Source organism: Corapipo altera, unplaced genomic scaffold (genome assembly GCF_003945725.1).
Source record: "Corapipo altera isolate COAL_440 unplaced genomic scaffold, ASM394572v1 77b, whole genome shotgun sequence".
NCBI classification, from domain to species: Eukaryota; Metazoa; Chordata; class Aves; order Passeriformes; family Pipridae; genus Corapipo; species Corapipo altera.
In genome coordinates this window covers 2,396,662-2,414,221 of record NW_020884933.1, presented here as the reverse complement: position 1 = coordinate 2,414,221, position 17,560 = coordinate 2,396,662, and the positions used below count along the sequence as shown (strand labels likewise).

Below are 17,560 nucleotides of genomic sequence, written 5' to 3'. Positions count from 1 at the left end.
AGAAAAAAGAGAGAAAGAACCATGAGAGAGGATTAAAGCGAGAAGAATAAATTTCAATTCTTGTTGCTCTCAGTGCCACAGTGGAGCCCAGGAGCTCCTGTCAAGTAGCAGATACCACTGAGGTGACAGTTTATAAAGCCATTAAGCTCAGTGATAAGGGCAGGGAGAGCCTGTGGCCGTGTGAGGGTGTGAATGAGAAGGACTCAAGCAGAGGGAGGGCTGGGGGCCTTTATTTTACATCTGCAATGTCCAACCACCTCTCTCAAGTGCTGAGCCTGAGCTTCAGCTCGTGAGGAGCAGCGTGAAGCTCAGTGGGACCATTTTGGTTGGTTGCCACCAGGTCTTGCTGCCTCTCTGTGTCCCCCCAAGACCTTGGAGACACCTCACCAGGAGAATGATCTCTTGTGAGTGGTGAGTACAACACCCTGGGAGAGGAGCCCTGCAAACATTCAAGGCCGGGCTGGGGGGCTCTGAGCCATCTGGTCTAGCTGAAGATATCCCTGCTCAACAGGGGGTTGGACTGGATGAGCTTCAAAGGTCCCTTCCAACCCAAAACATTCTGTAATTCTATAATTCCTGCCACTGGTAATGAGGGTTTCAAGAACCCTTCTGAGGACAGGCACCCAAAAATAAAGTGCAAGGAGCACCAGTCATTCTTGTAAACCAAGCCCCAGATTTTGGGGCTCGTTGCCTTAAAGGCATAAAGCAAACCCAAAAACTACCAGCAACCCTTTTGTCTCGAACCAGCAGCAGCCAAACAGTACCCGAGAGATTTAAAAGAATTTTGCTATTTCAGCTGGACAAAATACTTTTCTCTTGTTCAGGTGGATATTTGTCATCATCTCAGCTGTCACCTTGCTCCTGTATGCTCTCCTCTTGCTGTCACTTTACCTCATGCTCAGCAGGAAAATAGGTAATTTACTGTCCTGTTGGGTTTTTTTCATTTTTTGGGCCCCAGTGTGGAATGGGAAAGGCTCAGGGCAGGGATGGAGCACCAGCATCACTGTGCTGTGCTGGGGTCCAGGCTGTGGGAGAGCTGTAAGTGATGTGGGCAGCGTCAGTGAGGGTTGTACAATTTTGTGTTGTTTCAAAACCATTTTCTTTCATTGCTCTTGTTAGTGAAGTGGTGAGAAACCCCCACCAGAATCCACTGACAGCACATTATTTCTGGTGAAGCTCCACTTTCCGGCAGGGAAGTCTTTCACTCAAAACTGCTGCTCACATTTGTACATAACCCAGCCCTGCTTGCCACCGGGGTCAAACTCATTCCAAACTCGCAAGGAGAGGCCCTGATGCTGTGATTTAACACTGCAGCCTCTCCCTGCAGAGCAGGGCACGACTGAATCATCTCCAGAACCGAGCTGACGGAGCTATGCCCACTCCAGCACACAGCAATAATTCTTGGGGCTGGGGTGGGGGTCCATGTGGTGTGTGGGGTGCATTGGGCACAGCCAGGGCAAGCTGCTCACTCTCCTCTTGGTCCCAGCCCAGCATTCCCGTGGGATGCAGGGGTCCAGCAGCCCTGTGGCACAGCCCACCTCGGATCCAGCCCCTATGGCACAGCCCCCCCTGGATCCCACCCCATCAGCAGGAGGGGCCAAGGCACAACAACCAGCACCAGCCTATGCAGGTAGGGGGGTCCTGCAGCAACAGAACTTTGTCCTGGTGCTGGGATGGGAACTTTAGGCTTGGCCTTTGTGTGATGTGCCTTCCCTTCCGAGCTGGGAAGACCCCGGGGTGGCCATGGGAGCAAGTGGCCAGCAAAGGGCTGGCACAAGAGCCACTCACCAGCCCAGTTGCCTCCTGTCTCCCTGGGCTTTCCCTGACTGGTTCCCTACAGGCCAGGGGTGGGGTGGGGAGGGTTCACACTGATGGTTTTTGGATTTTCAGCCCTGGGAAGGGCTGCTGGTGGTGATGTCTCCTGTGTTTCAGGGAGCAGCGACACCTCCTCGGACACCTCGGAGGACTCATCTGACAGCCCCTCCTGCCCACAGGTACAGCCCTGGGCACAGAGCCTCTGCCAGAACGGCCCCAGCCCAGCAGTGGAGGTGCCAACACTGTGTCCATGTGGCTCCTGCCTGGCTTGAGACCCCCAGAGCAGCACCAGGGATGGTGGTGGTGGGGAAATGCATCAAATCATATTAAGATTCCATCAGGGGTGCTGGGGTGGTGGCTGTCCTCTGTCCTCTGTCACATGCAGCGTTCCCCATTTAGAGGGAAACATCCCCAGGGGCCAGAGAGATCCTTGGGTACAATTGGGCATGTTAGGGAAATTAGGAATATTAGGAAAAAATCTTCCCTCTGAGGGTGGGGAGGCCCTGGCACAGGTTGCCCAGAGAAGCTGTGGCTGCCCCATCCCTGGAAGTGTCCAAGGCCAGGTTGGACAGGGCTTGGAGCAACCTGGGCTAGGGGAAGGTGTCCCTACCCACAGCAGGGGGGTGGAATGAGATGAGCTTTAAGGTCCCTTCAAACCCAAACCATCCCATGATTCTATGAAGGGGTGACCACCTTTGAGTGGGTTCAGGGCAAAGGCCTCCCAGGTGGGTGCTGGTGCCAGACCTGGAGTTTGTGCTGCTTCTGCAGGGCCAAGGCTCAGGAGGAAACATCAGCTACACACCCCTGGTCTTCCCAGGGAAAGGCCGTGGGCCAGGCCCTGCCCAGGACTATGAGAACATGAAGACTGGGACTGACTATGTCAACGTGGACCCCAAGAAGAAGAAAGCACATCTCTGGCCCTGCTCCAGCCCTGTGGCATCCCAGCCTGTGGAGTACACCGAGGTGAAGCTGTGACACCCTGGATGCTACTGGTCAATGCACAGCTGCACCACCAGGGCTGCCCCTTCCCTCGGGCAGTGCCTGGCACAGGCTGATGCCTGCAGCTCTTATTCCTTGCCACACAAGGAATGCAGTTTACTTGGCATTTTACTTAAAGGCATCGCTGTTCCCGGAGCATGGGGTGGTGCATGGAAGTGTTGCTCCCACCCAGGCTGAAATGTGCTCCCCAGTTTTGTGTGATGGCCCTTTTTGTCATTTCGTGAAAGCAAATGAAACATCCCCCTCCCCCAGCCCCTCAAAATGGGATGTAGTTAAGGGTGGAAATGCAGTGATCTTCAAAATACCCACCCAGACTGGCTGACAGCTCCTCTGAAGGATGCTTGTTTTGCTGATCACCCTCATGAAATCTTGTTAAATGCAGTTTCTCCACCTGTGTTGCCCTTGCTGCCTGACGAGCCCTGATCCACTGCCCTTCCCTGCACCCCCTTTGCTTTGATGCTCAAAATATTTCCAAGTCCCCGTCGCTCTCAGAGCTGCCATGGGGGTTGGGGTGGCAACGTGGGCATCTTAATCCCTGGCCACACATCCAGGGGGCTGCCAGGACCAGGACAGGAGGGAGGCTCACCTGGGGAGCTTCCTCCCCCAGCTGAAAGCCACAGTCATCAACCCAGCTGGGAAATATCCAAGGGGCTCCCAGGGGATTTATATCCCCCCTGCTCAGGGGGTTCTGGTCTTTCTGGGTTTTGAGGAATGCAGCTCTCCATGTGAGTGTAGGCAAGTCAAATCCCTCTGTGTCTGGTGGGGAGGAATGCTGTTCCCTGTCTCCCACCTTTTGCTTTCCCTGCTTTGTCCCTGCACCTGATGCCCTGAGTGCCTGGGTTGGCCTCTCCCCACCTGGGTGATGTCCTTACTCCTCACTCTGCATTTTGTTACTAAGGATTATTAAGGAAATAAAATTCCAAAGCGTTGGGAAGGGGGAGTGTGGATCTGGGAGCTCTTTGTGAGGGGGATGGAGCTGCTGCCTCCCAGCACAGCCCCCCTTCCTCAGGGATGGAGCTGCCCCAAGTGCATTTCAAATCAGCTCGGCAGCAAAGTGCTTTAATGAAAGGTTGTGAGACAATTGATTGGGTATTGATCATGGGAGGGGGGGTCAGGCACTCCTGGTTTTATAACCTTGCTGTGCAGATCTGGCCCAACTTGAAGGGCACATGAAGGAAAATGTTCAAAACCCCAAACCCATCTCTGGGAAACGTCAGTAGAGGCCAGGAGAGGTGTGGATGTGGAACTGGAGGTGAGGCCAAAACCAGCCAGTGAGAGTTTCTGGGAAATCTGATTCAAATGCCTGGTGATTAAAAAGGGAAAATAATTTAAGATTTCAAAATATTTTACTCTTAATGTCTTATTTTTACAGATTTAGCCTGGGATAACAGAAGGAATAACACACATTGCTCACAGGGGATTTGGTACCTTTGCTGGGACATTTGTACATCACCATCAGCAGCTTTTGAGCTCGGCTCCCAGAGCAAATGGATGCCCTTTCCTGCCTCATCCATGCTTTATTCTTACACAAAACAGCTTCTGGGATATCTTCAGTGAACAGGGAGAAGAGCAGGGGCCAGGCTGGGACTGCAAGGCCATGGCTTGCTCCAGACCCCCCCTCCTCTGTGCTCCCCAGTTCCCTGAGGCTGTGTCTGAGCCCTGGGTGGTTTTGGCACCCTGATCCCTGCTAAATAAGACAAAAGCAGCAGCAATTTGAGAGCAGCTCTGCACTGGGATGCAGCAGATGTTGAACAGCCAGAGCAGCACACGGGGGTTGGGGGCTGTGAGTAAACCTGATGGGAAGTTCCAGGGATCAGAGGGAAGCAGGATCTGAGCTGGAGTGGGGCCAGGGCTGCTCCGAGCAGCTCCTTGGGAGTGTCAGTGCTGCATTTTTGGCCCTCAGACGGGCACAGTGCGATGCAGGACAGCTGGGAACTGCAGGAGAGGACGTGTCTGCCCCGTGGCTTTGCTCCAGCCCCTCCCTGCCCCCTGGGAGGTGGGCAGGGGGTCAGCTCCAGACGTGCCCGTGAGCAGAGGAACACGCTCTGCAGCCCAGAGGGGTGAGTGTGCTGTGCCCCAGGGTGGGGCAGAGCTGTGTCCTGCTTGGCCAGCAAAGCCCTGAGGATGGGAGATGAGTAACTCACAGGGAGCTCTCGAGCAGATGGAGCCACGTTGCCTCCTGCTGTGCTCAGGCTGCTTTGCTGGCATCTGTGAAACACAAAAAGCTCGAGTCCCTCCAGGAAGATTTTGCTGGTGCAGCATCCTCTTCCCGGAGGATGCAGCATCCTCTTCCTGCAGGAGAGCAGCCAGAGGCTCCCTAAAGCCCCGGGGTGGGTGCTGTGGTCAGACAGTGGCTGGAAGGGCTCTGTCTGTCCCCCCCTCGATGCTCACAGGGTGTGCAGCAGCAAGGACAAGACGGACAGTGGTGCTTTCTGGGTTAAACATTCAGATTTATGCAAAATGAAGGCTACCAGCTGGGGGGAGAGCCGCCGTGACACACAGCTCGTGGTGTCACATCTGGTGTGGCAGAGGAGGGACGTGCCCGGGCATCAGTAACCGCGGCATCTCAGAGCGTGCCCGACTCTGTCACCCCCTCCTCGCAGGGTGGGTACAGCTCCCTGGCACTGCCCCCGTGCAGGGGGAGGCTGGCAGGGCTGGCGTGGTGGCTGTGGCTCAGGATGGTGGTTTTCCTGCTGCAGAGGCTCCCGGTGGAGGCGGGTCTCCGCAGCCCCGCCCGGGGGCCGCCCCGGCAGCGCAGGCATCGCGCGGCGTCCTGGAGAAGGTGCCCGCTGAAGAACATGTAGATCCAGGGGTTGCAGCAGCTGCTGAGGCTGGCCAGCAGCATGGTGAGGCTGAAAGCCACGTTGGTGGACTCTGGGGAGGCAAGAGGGAGAGGTGAAACCTCCACAAGGGCTGGGCGGGGTCGCAGTGGGCAGGACCTGGGCGCTCTCTTTGTCCTTTGTCCCATTCCCATCCCACCTCACTGGCATTCCTTTGGGTAGGAGGGTTTGCAGTGTGCAGGCAGAGCCAGGCTCTACCCTTGGCAGAGGGTTCAGGTGGGTGATGTTCTGCAGTGGGGATGTTCCAGAGCACATCCTCAGGGAGCCTTCTGGGAAGTGAGACCCAGCAGCTTTTGGATCTTCCTGCAGCCTGTGTGCTGGCCAGAGGAGTTTTGACCTCGGATAAAGTTCCTTCTACCCATGGACAGGCTAGGAGAGCTACTGAAAATTTCCAGGGGGGAAAAAAATCAACTCATGAAATCAGAAATGCGCTTCTGAAACCTCTGTGAATTCCTACATGAGGGAAGGGACATGGCACAGGTGTTCCCACATCTTTGCCTGTCCCTGTGGATGATGGCCAGAAAGCATTATTTTTCAGTGGCTTTTCTGATGAAAGGAGTGATTTGACTATGGGGAGGAAACCTGTGATTTTTTTTTTAAAAAATGACAGAATAACAGACAGCTCTTGTTTTGAGTTTGTTAAAAACTCAGCAGGTCCACTGCATGTTCCCAAGGCTCTGCCCACACCCTGTGCAGCTCCCCCCATGCCCACCACCACTCACCATCATCAGGAGCATCCTCATCCCACACTGACCACATCTGCATGCTGAAGAAGGGCGCCCAGCAGGCCACGTAGGCGGCCACGATGACGAAGGTCATCTTCACCGTGCGGATCTTGGCGCGGGAGATCGTCCTCACGCTGCTCACCCTCGAGGGCTGCCCGCCCTTCTCCGGGGGGCAGGGGGCAGGAGGGGCAGCCCCCGCAGACCCCCCTGGGCCGGGGGCACTGCTCTGGGTCTTGCCCTTGAGGTTCTTGCAGATCTCGTGGCAGATGAGGCCGTAGCAGACGGTGAGGACGCCGACGGGCAGGATGAAGATGCACAGCGTGGTCCAGGTGATGTAGGCGCGGGCTCCCCACGGGTACCTGAAGTCTGCCCAGCAGTCCAGCACTCCCGAGCCCGGGCGAACCTCCCGCAGGGAGAAGATGAACACCTGGGGCAGGCTGAGCAGGCAGCTGAGCAGCCACGTGGCCCCGACCATGGCGTAGGCCTGGCGGGTGGGCTGCTGCAGGGTGTGCAGCGGGTGGCACACGGCCAGGTAGCGGTCCAGGGTCATCGCGATGAGCATGTAGGTGGAGGCGAACATGCTCAGCACCTGCAGGTACTTGACGGCCCTGCAGAGGGGGTCCGGCCCCAGGAAGCGGTAGGTCACCTTCCAGGCGAGCTGCGGCAGCACCTGGAAGAGCGCCACGGCCAGGTCGGTGAGCCCCAGGTGCAGGATGAAGAGGTGCATGCGGCTCATCTTCCTCCGCAGGCGGTACATGGCCAGCAGCACCCCCGCGTTGCCCACGGTGGCGATGGCCAGGATGGTGCCCAGCACCCCGACCTCTGCCTTGGCCAGCTCCTCGTCCCGGGTGTGCAGCAGCGTCAGGTTGGGGTCCCCTCCCAGGCCCAGCAGCCCCTGGCCGAGCCCAGGCCGGGTGTGGGGAGTGCTGTTCCCCCCCCAGCCTGGCTCCATCCCCTCGGGAAGCTGTGCAGGAGCGCAGGCAACTCCAATGCTCCTCTCCGATGCCCCTTAACCCCTTCCCTGTCCCCCCAGGGCTGAGAAATCAAAGTTGGTGCTTCCCCTGAGCACCAGCTCCTGTGCCCCTGCCTGAGGGCTGGATGTGCCTCCTCCAGTTGTCCCCAACACCGGGACACCTTGTCACCTTCAGCACCACACTAACCCTGCGTCGAGCACCTGCAATTCCCTCTCTGCCGGTGCTGCTCTGGAAAAATATTCCTGTGGAGCAGAGAGGTTCAAGAGCCCCTGCTTAGTCCTTGATTTTTCTTTCCTCTTCCCTAACCGTTCCCAAACCCCTGTTTCTCCTTTCACTGCTCATCTCGTGCATCCCCCCTGCGCTGGTGAATCGAAGTGGAAAGGGAAGTTCCCTGCACTGCTTCTCCCTGTAGCAAAAGCAACAGCAAACGCTACAGATGCTGCGTCCCTTCGGCCCTTTCATTCCAAGAATGGCAGGCGGGGGAGCATTTCCCAGCCCGTGGGAAGCGCCTCTCTGTCTGTCTGTCTGTCTGTCTGCTGGCGGTGGCTCTCGGTGTGTGAGCACCGTCCCCCGGGGCTGGGTTTTATTTGTCCCCTGGCAGGTCCCTCCCCGCTGGCCCCACCACGGCTCTGCCCCTGCGCTCCGAGAGGGCTGCCGGACCCTGCACCAGACAGGTGAGTGCTGATCCCACTCCTGCTGCTCTCTCCGGAGCTGCCATCCCTGGGTTTTGCCAGGGGATTTTACCAAAGGGGATTTCCAGGCTGGGAATCCTCCCGCGCTTCCACCTTTGTCCCCTGCGTCCCCTCATCTGCGGCGAGGCAGGGCTGGGGACAGCCTGCCCTTGATTTGCTCTGTCCCTACAAGTCAGACCCCTCCCAAATCTCTGCCCTTGGCTTCTCCTGCTGGGATCTCTCCGTCCCAACAGCCTGGGGACGAGGGGGTGCGGGTGCCCCACAGCAGGAGTCAGACATCCATTGGCTTTGTGCAGCTGGGTCTCAGCCCCGCAGCAAAGTCACTGCAAACATCATTTGCTGGCACCACCTCCCGGGGCTGCCCGGTTTGATCTGCTCCCCCTTTCCTTCCCTGTGGGACACAGATTGTCCCCGAGACGTGGCCAAAAGCCTGAGTGTGGCTGCTGAGCCCTCAACTAAACTGTGTCATTTTTTACTCCATCTGACAGGAAACCACCCCGAAAGTGGGGAGTGAGGTTGTGCCCATCCCCAGAGCAGCCTCTGCCGCGGGTCACCGGCGTTTGCACCATCTCTCATCTGCACAGAGCCTGGGAAAAATCCATGGGAAGGGCAAAGCTGATGGGGAGAAGGGAGCTGCAGAGGTCTGGTGTGTGCCAGAGGGAAGGTGATGCTCAGCAGGATGAGAGCACTGTAAATTGTGTGGTGGAAAATCCAGGTGAGTCTGGAGCCCAAAGGCTCTTGCCCCTCACCTGCCCAAGAGCTCTGGCACCTCCTCACCTTCCCTTCCCACTCTTTTTTGGGCCTTCAGTGTGTTTTCCCACATGCTGTGTGATTGCAAAACATTTTCACTGCCTACACACACAAATACACCTGGTGAGTGTGTGCACACACGATTTCACTTCTGTTTTGCAACATTAAGGCTTTGTTTTCCCTCCTGGCTACTGAATGGTGGCAGTAAAAAAATAAGAAATGAAACCACCCATCCATTTCCAACCTTTTCTCCCCTTTCCCTATGGGGGAAAGATGGATTAAAAATCACCTGACATGGGCTTTGTCCCAGCACGTGCCTGCTGGACGTGGGCTCTGCTGCCCCAGCTCACAGGCTGGTGATATTACAGCAAAATTCCCTGTGTAAAGGCAGTTATTTGCTGAATAAATTTGCAGATCACCTCTAATAACCCTAAATGAGCGCAGTTTGTGCCTAATTAAAAGACATTCATCCTTATGAGACCCCACGGATATAAAGTGCCCATCAGAGAGTGCCTGGTGGAGGTGCTGGAGGTAGGAAGGTTTGCAGTGAATAATGTAATTTTCTGTGTTTGTGATCAGACAGCTGATTTTCTGGAAGATTAATAGAGGGCAGTGCAAAAAAAAAGAACCCTACAAAGCAATGAAAGGCTGAGAGGAAGGCAGAGATGGAAGGGCAGATTCTGCAGAGAGAAAGAGACACTGAGAGGGTTTTGAGGGCAGACTCAGCTTTTTCTGGCACCAGCTCGATTTGGGAGCAATTCCCTTGGAATCAGAGCTTTTACTCCAGATTTACCTTAGTTTAGTTACATGGAGAATTCTCCTGCAAAGGTGCTTAGAGGAAACAGGAGCTAATTCACAAATGAGAAATAACCCCAGAAAATAGAAATTTGTTGTGTTTAGGGAGCGAGGTTATCACGGGAAAGAAATTATTTTTGGAGCAGATGGATTGAAAAACAAACTCATTTTCATTCATGGGTTTCCTGAACATTTTGATGCAACACCAGGGCTGGGTTCTCCAGCCCAGCAGCTCAGGAGTTACTGGCTGAGGAAGGTGCTGGTTTGTTCAGGGCTCTGGGAGCTTTGGGGAAGTGATGGCTCAGCCTCACCTGCAGCTATTTAAGCTGTTTCCCCTAAACCAGGCCCTGGGGAGCAGAGGTTGGAGGTGTTTCACCATGAGGAAAACTCTGCAGTTTTCTGGTAATGCATCTTTTTGTGTCCAGGGAGGGGAGGGCACATGTGCAGGGTGGGGGTAACTTGGGTTATCCCCCCTGCAGGGTGACCTGAGCCCCAAAATGTGCTGAAAACTCCTGTCACAGGGTCTGTGATCCCTCCCTTCCCCCCAGGGGAAGCTCAGGGACCAAGTAACTGGATTTCTAAGCTCTTAAATTCGGTTTGTCAGGGTAATGCTGGGTTGCATCACTAATTTTTGGCAGCTGATAACACCAATACACCACAAAGCACAGCACATTAACCACTGGTTTTATTACAGCTGGCATCCTCCACTCCTTCTGTGGAGCAGAGGTAGAGGTTTTGTGATTGCAAAATCATTTGGCACAGCACCTGGTTACTTTTTTTTTTTTTTTTTTTTGTGGGTGGCTTGCTGGTTAAATAAATAAAATTTGCTGGCTTGGGTTTATATAGGCTGCCTTGGCTCCCTTTTCAACACAAATATTTTATTTGTGGTGTGTGATGCTGTTAAACTTTTATTGCTGACAGCACAACACAGGCTTGGTCTGTCTGTAGCATTTAATCACCAAAATGCTTTTTGTGGTTTCAGGTCAGGAAAAGCAAGATTTGGTCATTTTGCTCTGGTTCAGATGCTGTAAAATTAATAGTGTTGCAAGTGCTTTATGGCATCTTGGGGTATCTCCTTGGGAAGGAATGAGGGCAGGAGTGAGGGCTGGGAATTCCTGGTATCTCATGCTGTATTAAATGCCAGCTCCCTGTCAAAATGAAGCCACGAATGAGTTCCCCACTGCCTCCTGAAAATATAAACTGCTGAGACTTCCCAGTTCTTGGGGACTTCAGGACCTCAAAGCCCAGCTCACTCTTGCCACTGAGCTGACTCCAGGTAGGACTGTCCTTTGCTTTCCTCAAACTTGGGGAGTCTGGAAGCTGAAAACTTGCTATAATCTGAGTTTTTCATTGCTTGAAATGATTGTGAAGAGCTCTCAGAAAAGTCACCTTGTGGTGTCTGTCTTGGGCAAACAAATTTCCCTGCAGAGTGATCGCTCCCCTTCCTTGGAGTGCAGAAGGATCCAGCCCAGCCCTGCTCCATCCTGGTACCATGTGAAACACCCCAAAACATTAATCTGTTTTTAAATGCCCCCTGGTTGCACTCTGGAGGGGGAAAACTCCACAGTGAAATCGGGCAGCATCACCTCTTGAACTGCAGCTTCCATCGTTTTAAGGGAATTATAAACCAGAAGTGACTCTCAGCCTCACCTTTTCCTCACCTCCCCCTTTTCCCTCACTCAGATTTGTTTTTTTCCCACTTAATTAAAGCCTCTGATCCTGCTTTAATATTAGAGAGCACGTCTGGGTGCATAAATAAAGATGCTGAACACATGGTGAGTGCCCCAAAGCGGTGCCTGGTGGGGACTCTCCCAGGCAGAACAAGCCAGTTGGATTTTAATGGAAAATCCATGTGAAGCTGTAAAAACTGGCAAGCAGAACAACAAAAGATGACAGTGTTGTGTTAAAGAATTAAAGGATCAGTGTTTAAAGTGTTGCCTTGAACATGAACTTGGTGGGCTGAGCTGTTGCTCCCGGGGGCTGCTGTGTCCAAGCTGGGAATTTGACAGCCCAGCTCATGTCAGAGCATCCCTCCCTTCATCCTCCTGGTGTCCCTGATCTTTGGGACAGCCCTGCCCACCCAAGCACCCCGAGAATCCCAAAACCATGCCCAAAAGCAGAGTTGCCCCCCAAACCCCACAGGTCAGCCCATACCAGTGGGGTTGGGACCAACCTCCTCTCCCTGGCACGGTCCCCAGGGATCCAGAAACGTCTCCCAGGCTGGTGAAGAGCACCAGGAGACTTCTGTTAAATAAAACAAATCCAGTCCTGGGGTGTTATTGCAGCTGATAACTCCATTAGAGTTTACTTTTTTCCTTGTCGTTTCGCTGTGTCTTCTCATTTGACCCACATGTGTGGAAACCTGCTTAAGTAGAGGCAACTGCCAGAGGCAAAATTGAATCTGCAGGCATCTTCGAGAGAGCAAATTACTTGTTTATCATCCTTACACTCTCCCTGTTGGTTTCCTTGTATAGCCAGGGATGTTTAAAGACTTTGGTAGCTGTGAAATGCTGCAATTTCCTTCCCTGCTCCCTCATCTCCTTTTGCTGTTACCATCATTAGCATTTGAAAACCAGACACGGCCAGAGCGTTTACAACCTTAAAATCAATAATAATAATAAAAAACCCCCAAACAAATTGCATTTCAAGGCTGGAAACAAATGGCTTTTTCCTGTTCTCTGCTGACAGGCTGCTGTGGGGGGAAAATCTGTGTCTATTGGCTGTGGTGTGGACAGAGGGGAAAGGAGGATTCACATGGGACAGGATTCCCACCCAGGCAGCAGTGACAGTGTGGCCAGGCTGGGAAAGGTATTTAGGTTCTGTATTTTGCTTTATTCAGTGGATATACGGATTTTTTTTTTTTAATGTTATTTTTAATAAACCCCTTGGTGGGAAATTTGTGTTGTTTGCAGGGGTCACTGCCAGGCTCTGGTCCTGAGCGTGGCCCTGTGGGGATGGGCTTGTGTGGGGTCAGGGATGGGTTTGTGTGGGGTCAGGGATGGGTTTGTGTGGGGTCAGGCTGGCAGAGCTGGTCCCCACGGGCAGCTCAGGGCAGGGTGGGTGCTTGGGATGCTTCAGGCATCAGCACCTACAGCCCACATCACCCTGGGGCTGCAATCCCTGGGGACAGGGATGCTGGAGGCATCTGTGCTCTGGAGTGGGAGGGGAACCTGCTCTTACCCTCCTCCCTCCCCTTTGTGCAGGCAAAGGAGAATAGAGGATTTATAAAACACGTTTAATTGAAAATCTCAGTACAGAGGGGGAATGAATAAGAACCTCCCCACGGCCTCAGATCTCCTTTGTCTCCTGTTGCCCTCCTTGCCTGATGGAAATGCTGTGGTTATTCAGGGCCTGTTCTCCTCCAGGTAGGAGAGGCATCAATCAGGGTTATGAAAGGAGAGGAGCAGCTGCTTCAGGATAATATGTTAGAAAATGATGAATCATGGGGAAAACGTCTGCAGAGATCTGCACTCGCCCTGCTGCAGCAAAGTTCAAGGCTTTGTGATTAGAGGTTGTTCTTGCCTGTTTGACAGTCAGACCCAGGTTGTGCCCAAACCCAGGGAAGTGTGGCTGGGATTGTGCAGCTTGTGTTGTCCAATTAAAACACCGGGAATTCCTCACCTGCCCTGACGTTATTACCCTGAAAGCTCTTGGGCTGTCAACCTGAGGGACTTCCAGGTGCTGAGAGACAAGTTCACAGAGTCGAGATGTGGTCACCAGAAGTGCTACCGCTGCTCTTAAGCTGTTTGGGCAACTTCTTTTCTTGCTACTCTTTATGTGGAGAACAGCACAAAACAAGCCCAATTAACGCTCATTATTGTAGTTTCACCGGTGTTTTATCTCGACGTGCTCAGCAGATAAGGAGTGCCAGCGGAATTACTACCTTCGGCTCGCGTGAAATGTGTTGGGCATTTTTTTTTCTTTCTCCCCATCAGAGTGTGTGAAAATCTCCTTGGAAACGCAGCCCTAATGGTCTGTCTCCTCCCCGCGCCGCCGTTCCTGCAAGCGAAGCAGAAAGCTGTGCTCTGTGTGCCGCCTGCTCTCCTAATTAACTGGCTGTGGGCACAGGATCCCGCCGGTGCTGATGGAGTTGTAACCCCGGGGTGCTGGATGTGTGTGTGGCTCTTGATTCCTGGGCATCCCTGGATCGTTACTGTGCCCTGATGATCCTGCTGCAGGAATTGCCGGGGTGGGGGGCTCAGATTTGGAGGCTGGGCAGCACCACAGCTCTGCACACCCAAGGGGATGCTGCCCCAGATCTGTCCTGGCGGTCACCCGAGGGAGCAGACAGAATTCCAGGTGGGAATTGGGGAGATGCAGCTCCAGCCCTTTGCACGAGAACAGGAGTTTTGACAAGGAATCCTCCCCTGACCCACCAACCTGCTCTGAGCCCGGGTTTGGGGTGGAAATGGGCACCAGCTCTGAGGGTTTGCACAAGTGTGGGGAGCCCTTCCCTGCTCCCCCCAACACCCACCCACCTTGTCCTCTGGGTAGGACAGGAGTAGTTAATCCTGCAGCTGCTCTCATCTGGGTTCCCTGGCAGTTGGAACAGCGGGATGGGAACCTTCGGGAAGGCAGTTAATGCTCGTTAATCCTCTCCCGGTGCGAGGTGTCTGAGGAGAAGGTGGTAAAGTACAGCAGCAGCACACTGCGTTCTGCGTGCCCGGGGTGAGTGGCTGGGTCAGACCAGGCAGCCCCGACCTGTTTTCAGCGGCAGTGTCGGTGCCGAGGGGAAAGGGAAGGTGCAGGAACACGTGGGACCAGCTCTGGGGGATGTATCAGCACAGGGCACTGAGCCCTGCTCTCCCTGCTCTGCCCTGAGTGGGTCTGAAGACCCCATGGGCACCATTCCTTGCACTTGGGATGCAGGATGGGCACGGCTGCAGTGAGAATTTAGGATTATGCCCATTAATGTTGGTGTTGTAGGCAGGGGTGTTTGTCTCCTGACTCAGGGGTGTGTTCCAGTGCCCAGGGAATCATTCAATTGGGTGGGAAATCAGGTTTAAACCTCCCAGGGGTCCTTGGGTAAACAGCTGAATATTCTTCTGAATCTCGGTTTTTGACTTTTCTTTGTGAAGTTCAACATCTGGTTTCTTTTGGGAAGAGCTGGTATTTTTGGTTATAAAGCAGGCAGACCGTCCATCTGTCTTTGAAGAGCCTCTTGCAGACCAGGATCTCTCTGGGGAGACAGCAGTTGTGAGAAGAACGGGTGGTTGCTTTGGTGGGGAAGCCAATAGTCCAGAGATCTTATAAAAGCAACTTGTTTCCCTGCATCCCGATTATCCACTGAAGAATTCGAGCAGCATGGAACAGGAGTGGCTCTGCAGCCTCCTCAGAAATTGATTTTAACCACCTGACTCGCTGCCTCTAAGTGCCTGATAATGATGAACAAAGGGGAGTCTAACACCTATTTTTCAGGCAGATTATTTTAGCCGAGGGCTGGCTCAGGCTGTGGCGCTCGGTCTTGTGCCTCCAAAAACATGGTTTAACATCGCCAGACAATGGCTGTGTCTGCGCCTCCGCCCTGCCCGGACGGTGCTAATTGCTGAGGCATCTCTTCAAGCCCTTCCTCACACACCGAGGGGCTGCTGGTAGGGAAAGCACGGGCTGGAATCAGTGGATTCCTCCAGCGGCCTCTCTGTTCTCTCCCTGAACCAAATTAACATTCAGGGGAAGCATCAACAGCTGATTTGTCTTTAGGGTTTCTGTACGGCCACGAGAATGTGGGTGTTGCTGCAGGAGCAGCAAAATCATGGTATCTCCATCCTCCTGGCTCCAGGGGGCTCATCCCAAATCAGCTCCCAGAATGGGAAGTGTGGGCAGTCCCTGTGTGGTTTAGGTGGGGGTGGGAGAGACAGATGCTCGGGGGTTTTTTTTGTGTGTTTGAGGGCTTTTGGTGTGTTTGAGGTTTTGCAGAGTTTTGTTTGGCAAACAAACAACAAACCCCCCCAACACTGAGAGAGCCCATGCCCTGATTGTAGCCCTGTTTTCAAATTAGGTGGGGATTTGTGTGTGGTTCTGCCCTGAGCCCTCCAAGGCCCTGTGTTTGCTCGTGTTTAGTAGATATTCAGCGCCTGCTTCTGTCTGGGGAGCTCTTGCCTTCCTAATGAGCACCAAAGAGATGTGGGAGTGTAACCCGGAGAGCTGCTGCCTTTCCTTGCAGACGATTCACACCAATTCAGGGCATCAAATCCCAGCCCGGGGCTTAACTAAGCGCAGTCACACCGAGGTGAGAGCGAGCCCAGCCCCGACGAGGGGAGGTGGGGGGCAGATTTACAGCTAACTGTTGGATTAAGAGGAAATGTGAAAATCGCTGCTAAACCCCTCGTGTTCAGCCGAGAGAGGCGGGGAGGGAGGCTCGAGCTGCCCCGATGCCTCACAGGTCCGGAGTTCTGGGATCCTTCCCTTCGATGGGGAGGCTTAAAAAAAATAATTAAATTAATGTCTAAGTCCTCCAAAGCTAATTGGGACAGGATTATCCCAGAAGGAAACCAGAGATGCAGAGAAGGGGCCGTTCCCTGAAGTGACCCGCAGCAGGGGATGAGCCAGATGCTGTTTTCCCTCCTGGTGATTTGAGTGGAACAGAATTCCCAGCAGCCAGCTTGGGGGCCCAGAGGTCCCTGGAGTCCTCTAATAACCTCTTGGGAAACCTGGCCTTGAGACACCAGGCCAGATGGCTCAGCCACACCTGGATGTGCAGAGCAGCACTGACAGGGCAGGGTAATTATAATTATAAGGAATTATGAGCAGGTTGCCTGGAGAAGGTGTGGCTGCCCCATCCCTCGAAGTGTTCAAGGCCAGTTTGGGTGGAGGTCTGAGCAATCTGGTCTAGTGGAAAGTGTTGGAGGGGGGTGGAACTGGGTAATCTTTAAGGTCCCTTCCAACCCCAGTAATTCTGGGGTCCTGTGGTTCTGTAACACTGGGGGATTTCTAAAGCATCAATTGGGATCTGACCTAATGTGTCAAATCTTGCAAGTGTGCATTTATCCAAGTGTAGGAGCAGGAACAAGCACAGCCTTCTGCTCCACTCAGGGATAATTCTGGTATTCCTGAACAATTCTCTGCAGGGAGCCACCAGTTCTCTCCTCATCCGCCCCACTTGAAAAGCCACATCCAGGGTAACAGAGCACAAGGATTTGCTTGGGAAGCTAAAGGTCCCCAGAGCCCTGAGCAAGCCCATTCAGCCAATATCCCAACTTTTGACAACCAATATCCACTGTCCTGCCCCCAAACTAATTAATTTTATACATGATTGAATTTAACACCATCATTTAGCTCTGTCTGCTGGCAGAGGCTTTGAAGTACAAAGTGATTATGCAGGGAACAAGCTGGGAGCTGGTTAATAAGTTCCAACAAAGTGTGTACTGCTGGGAGGCAGTGTTAGATCTCATGTAGAATTTTATTGTTGTTTTGTCTTGGAGTTGAGCTTGGAGACAAGTGAAGCAGCAGCAGAGTCTGTCACCAGAGAGAGAGAAAGAGAGAGAACAGCAATGACACTGTTGGGAAATGTTTAAAGCTACCTAAGTGTTACTGATCAGGATCTGACTCCGCTGCCTCTGAAAATCTCACTCTTCCCCTCATTTGCTGGTTTTGCTTCGCTTCAGGCAGGCTGGTTGTTCATGGGGGAAATCAAAGGGAACCAGCTCAACAATTCTGCTGTTGTGGGGCTGCCTGCAGTAAGTGCCACTTCCAGGGCACACAGAGCTCCTGACTGCACCCCTCGACCTTCTGGGGTCTCTGGGGACTGTGTTTGTGGAGGGCTCAGGCACTAATGAGCCCTTCCAAGGAGCAAAGGGAGCAAGCCCTGGGCCATCAGTTTGACAGGACATGGTCATGCTGGAGCTGTTTGTAGCCCTCTGGCCAAGCAGCTGCACTGACCAGCCCGATCCAGGGAATTTAAGATGAGCCCAAGCATCCAACCTGACATGCAGCAAACCAGCACAACCCTTCTGACCCCCGAGGTAATTGCC

At 53.6% G+C, this 17,560-nt stretch overlaps 2 protein-coding genes and 1 long non-coding RNA gene across 3 annotated transcripts; 1 reads left to right on the top strand and 2 right to left on the bottom strand.

The window, feature by feature from the left end:
* Positions 1-394: 394 nt before the first annotated feature.
* On the top strand, positions 395-2,790 carry RHEX (regulator of hemoglobinization and erythroid cell expansion). Its single transcript, XM_027659624.1, has 5 exons — positions 395-411; positions 825-913; positions 1,487-1,630; positions 1,933-1,994; positions 2,584-2,790. The coding sequence occupies exons 1-5, from the start codon at positions 395-397 to the stop codon at positions 2,788-2,790; spliced, it is 519 nt and encodes a 172-aa protein (XP_027515425.1).
* Positions 2,791-5,380: 2,590 nt separating this feature from the next.
* On the bottom strand, positions 5,381-7,331 carry AVPR1B (arginine vasopressin receptor 1B). Its single transcript, XM_027659639.1, has 2 exons — positions 6,377-7,331; positions 5,381-5,688 (listed from the first exon to the last, which is right to left on the bottom strand). Exons 1-2 carry the CDS (start codon positions 7,329-7,331, stop codon positions 5,381-5,383), a joined length of 1,263 nt encoding a protein of 420 aa, XP_027515440.1.
* A 6,183-nt stretch (positions 7,332-13,514) lies between these two features.
* Positions 13,515-14,135, bottom strand: LOC113954788. Its single transcript, XR_003530343.1, has 2 exons — positions 14,069-14,135; positions 13,515-13,589 (listed from the first exon to the last, which is right to left on the bottom strand). It is a non-coding gene; the product is annotated as an uncharacterized LOC113954788 (long non-coding RNA).
* Between the last annotated feature and the right edge of the window lie 3,425 nt (positions 14,136-17,560).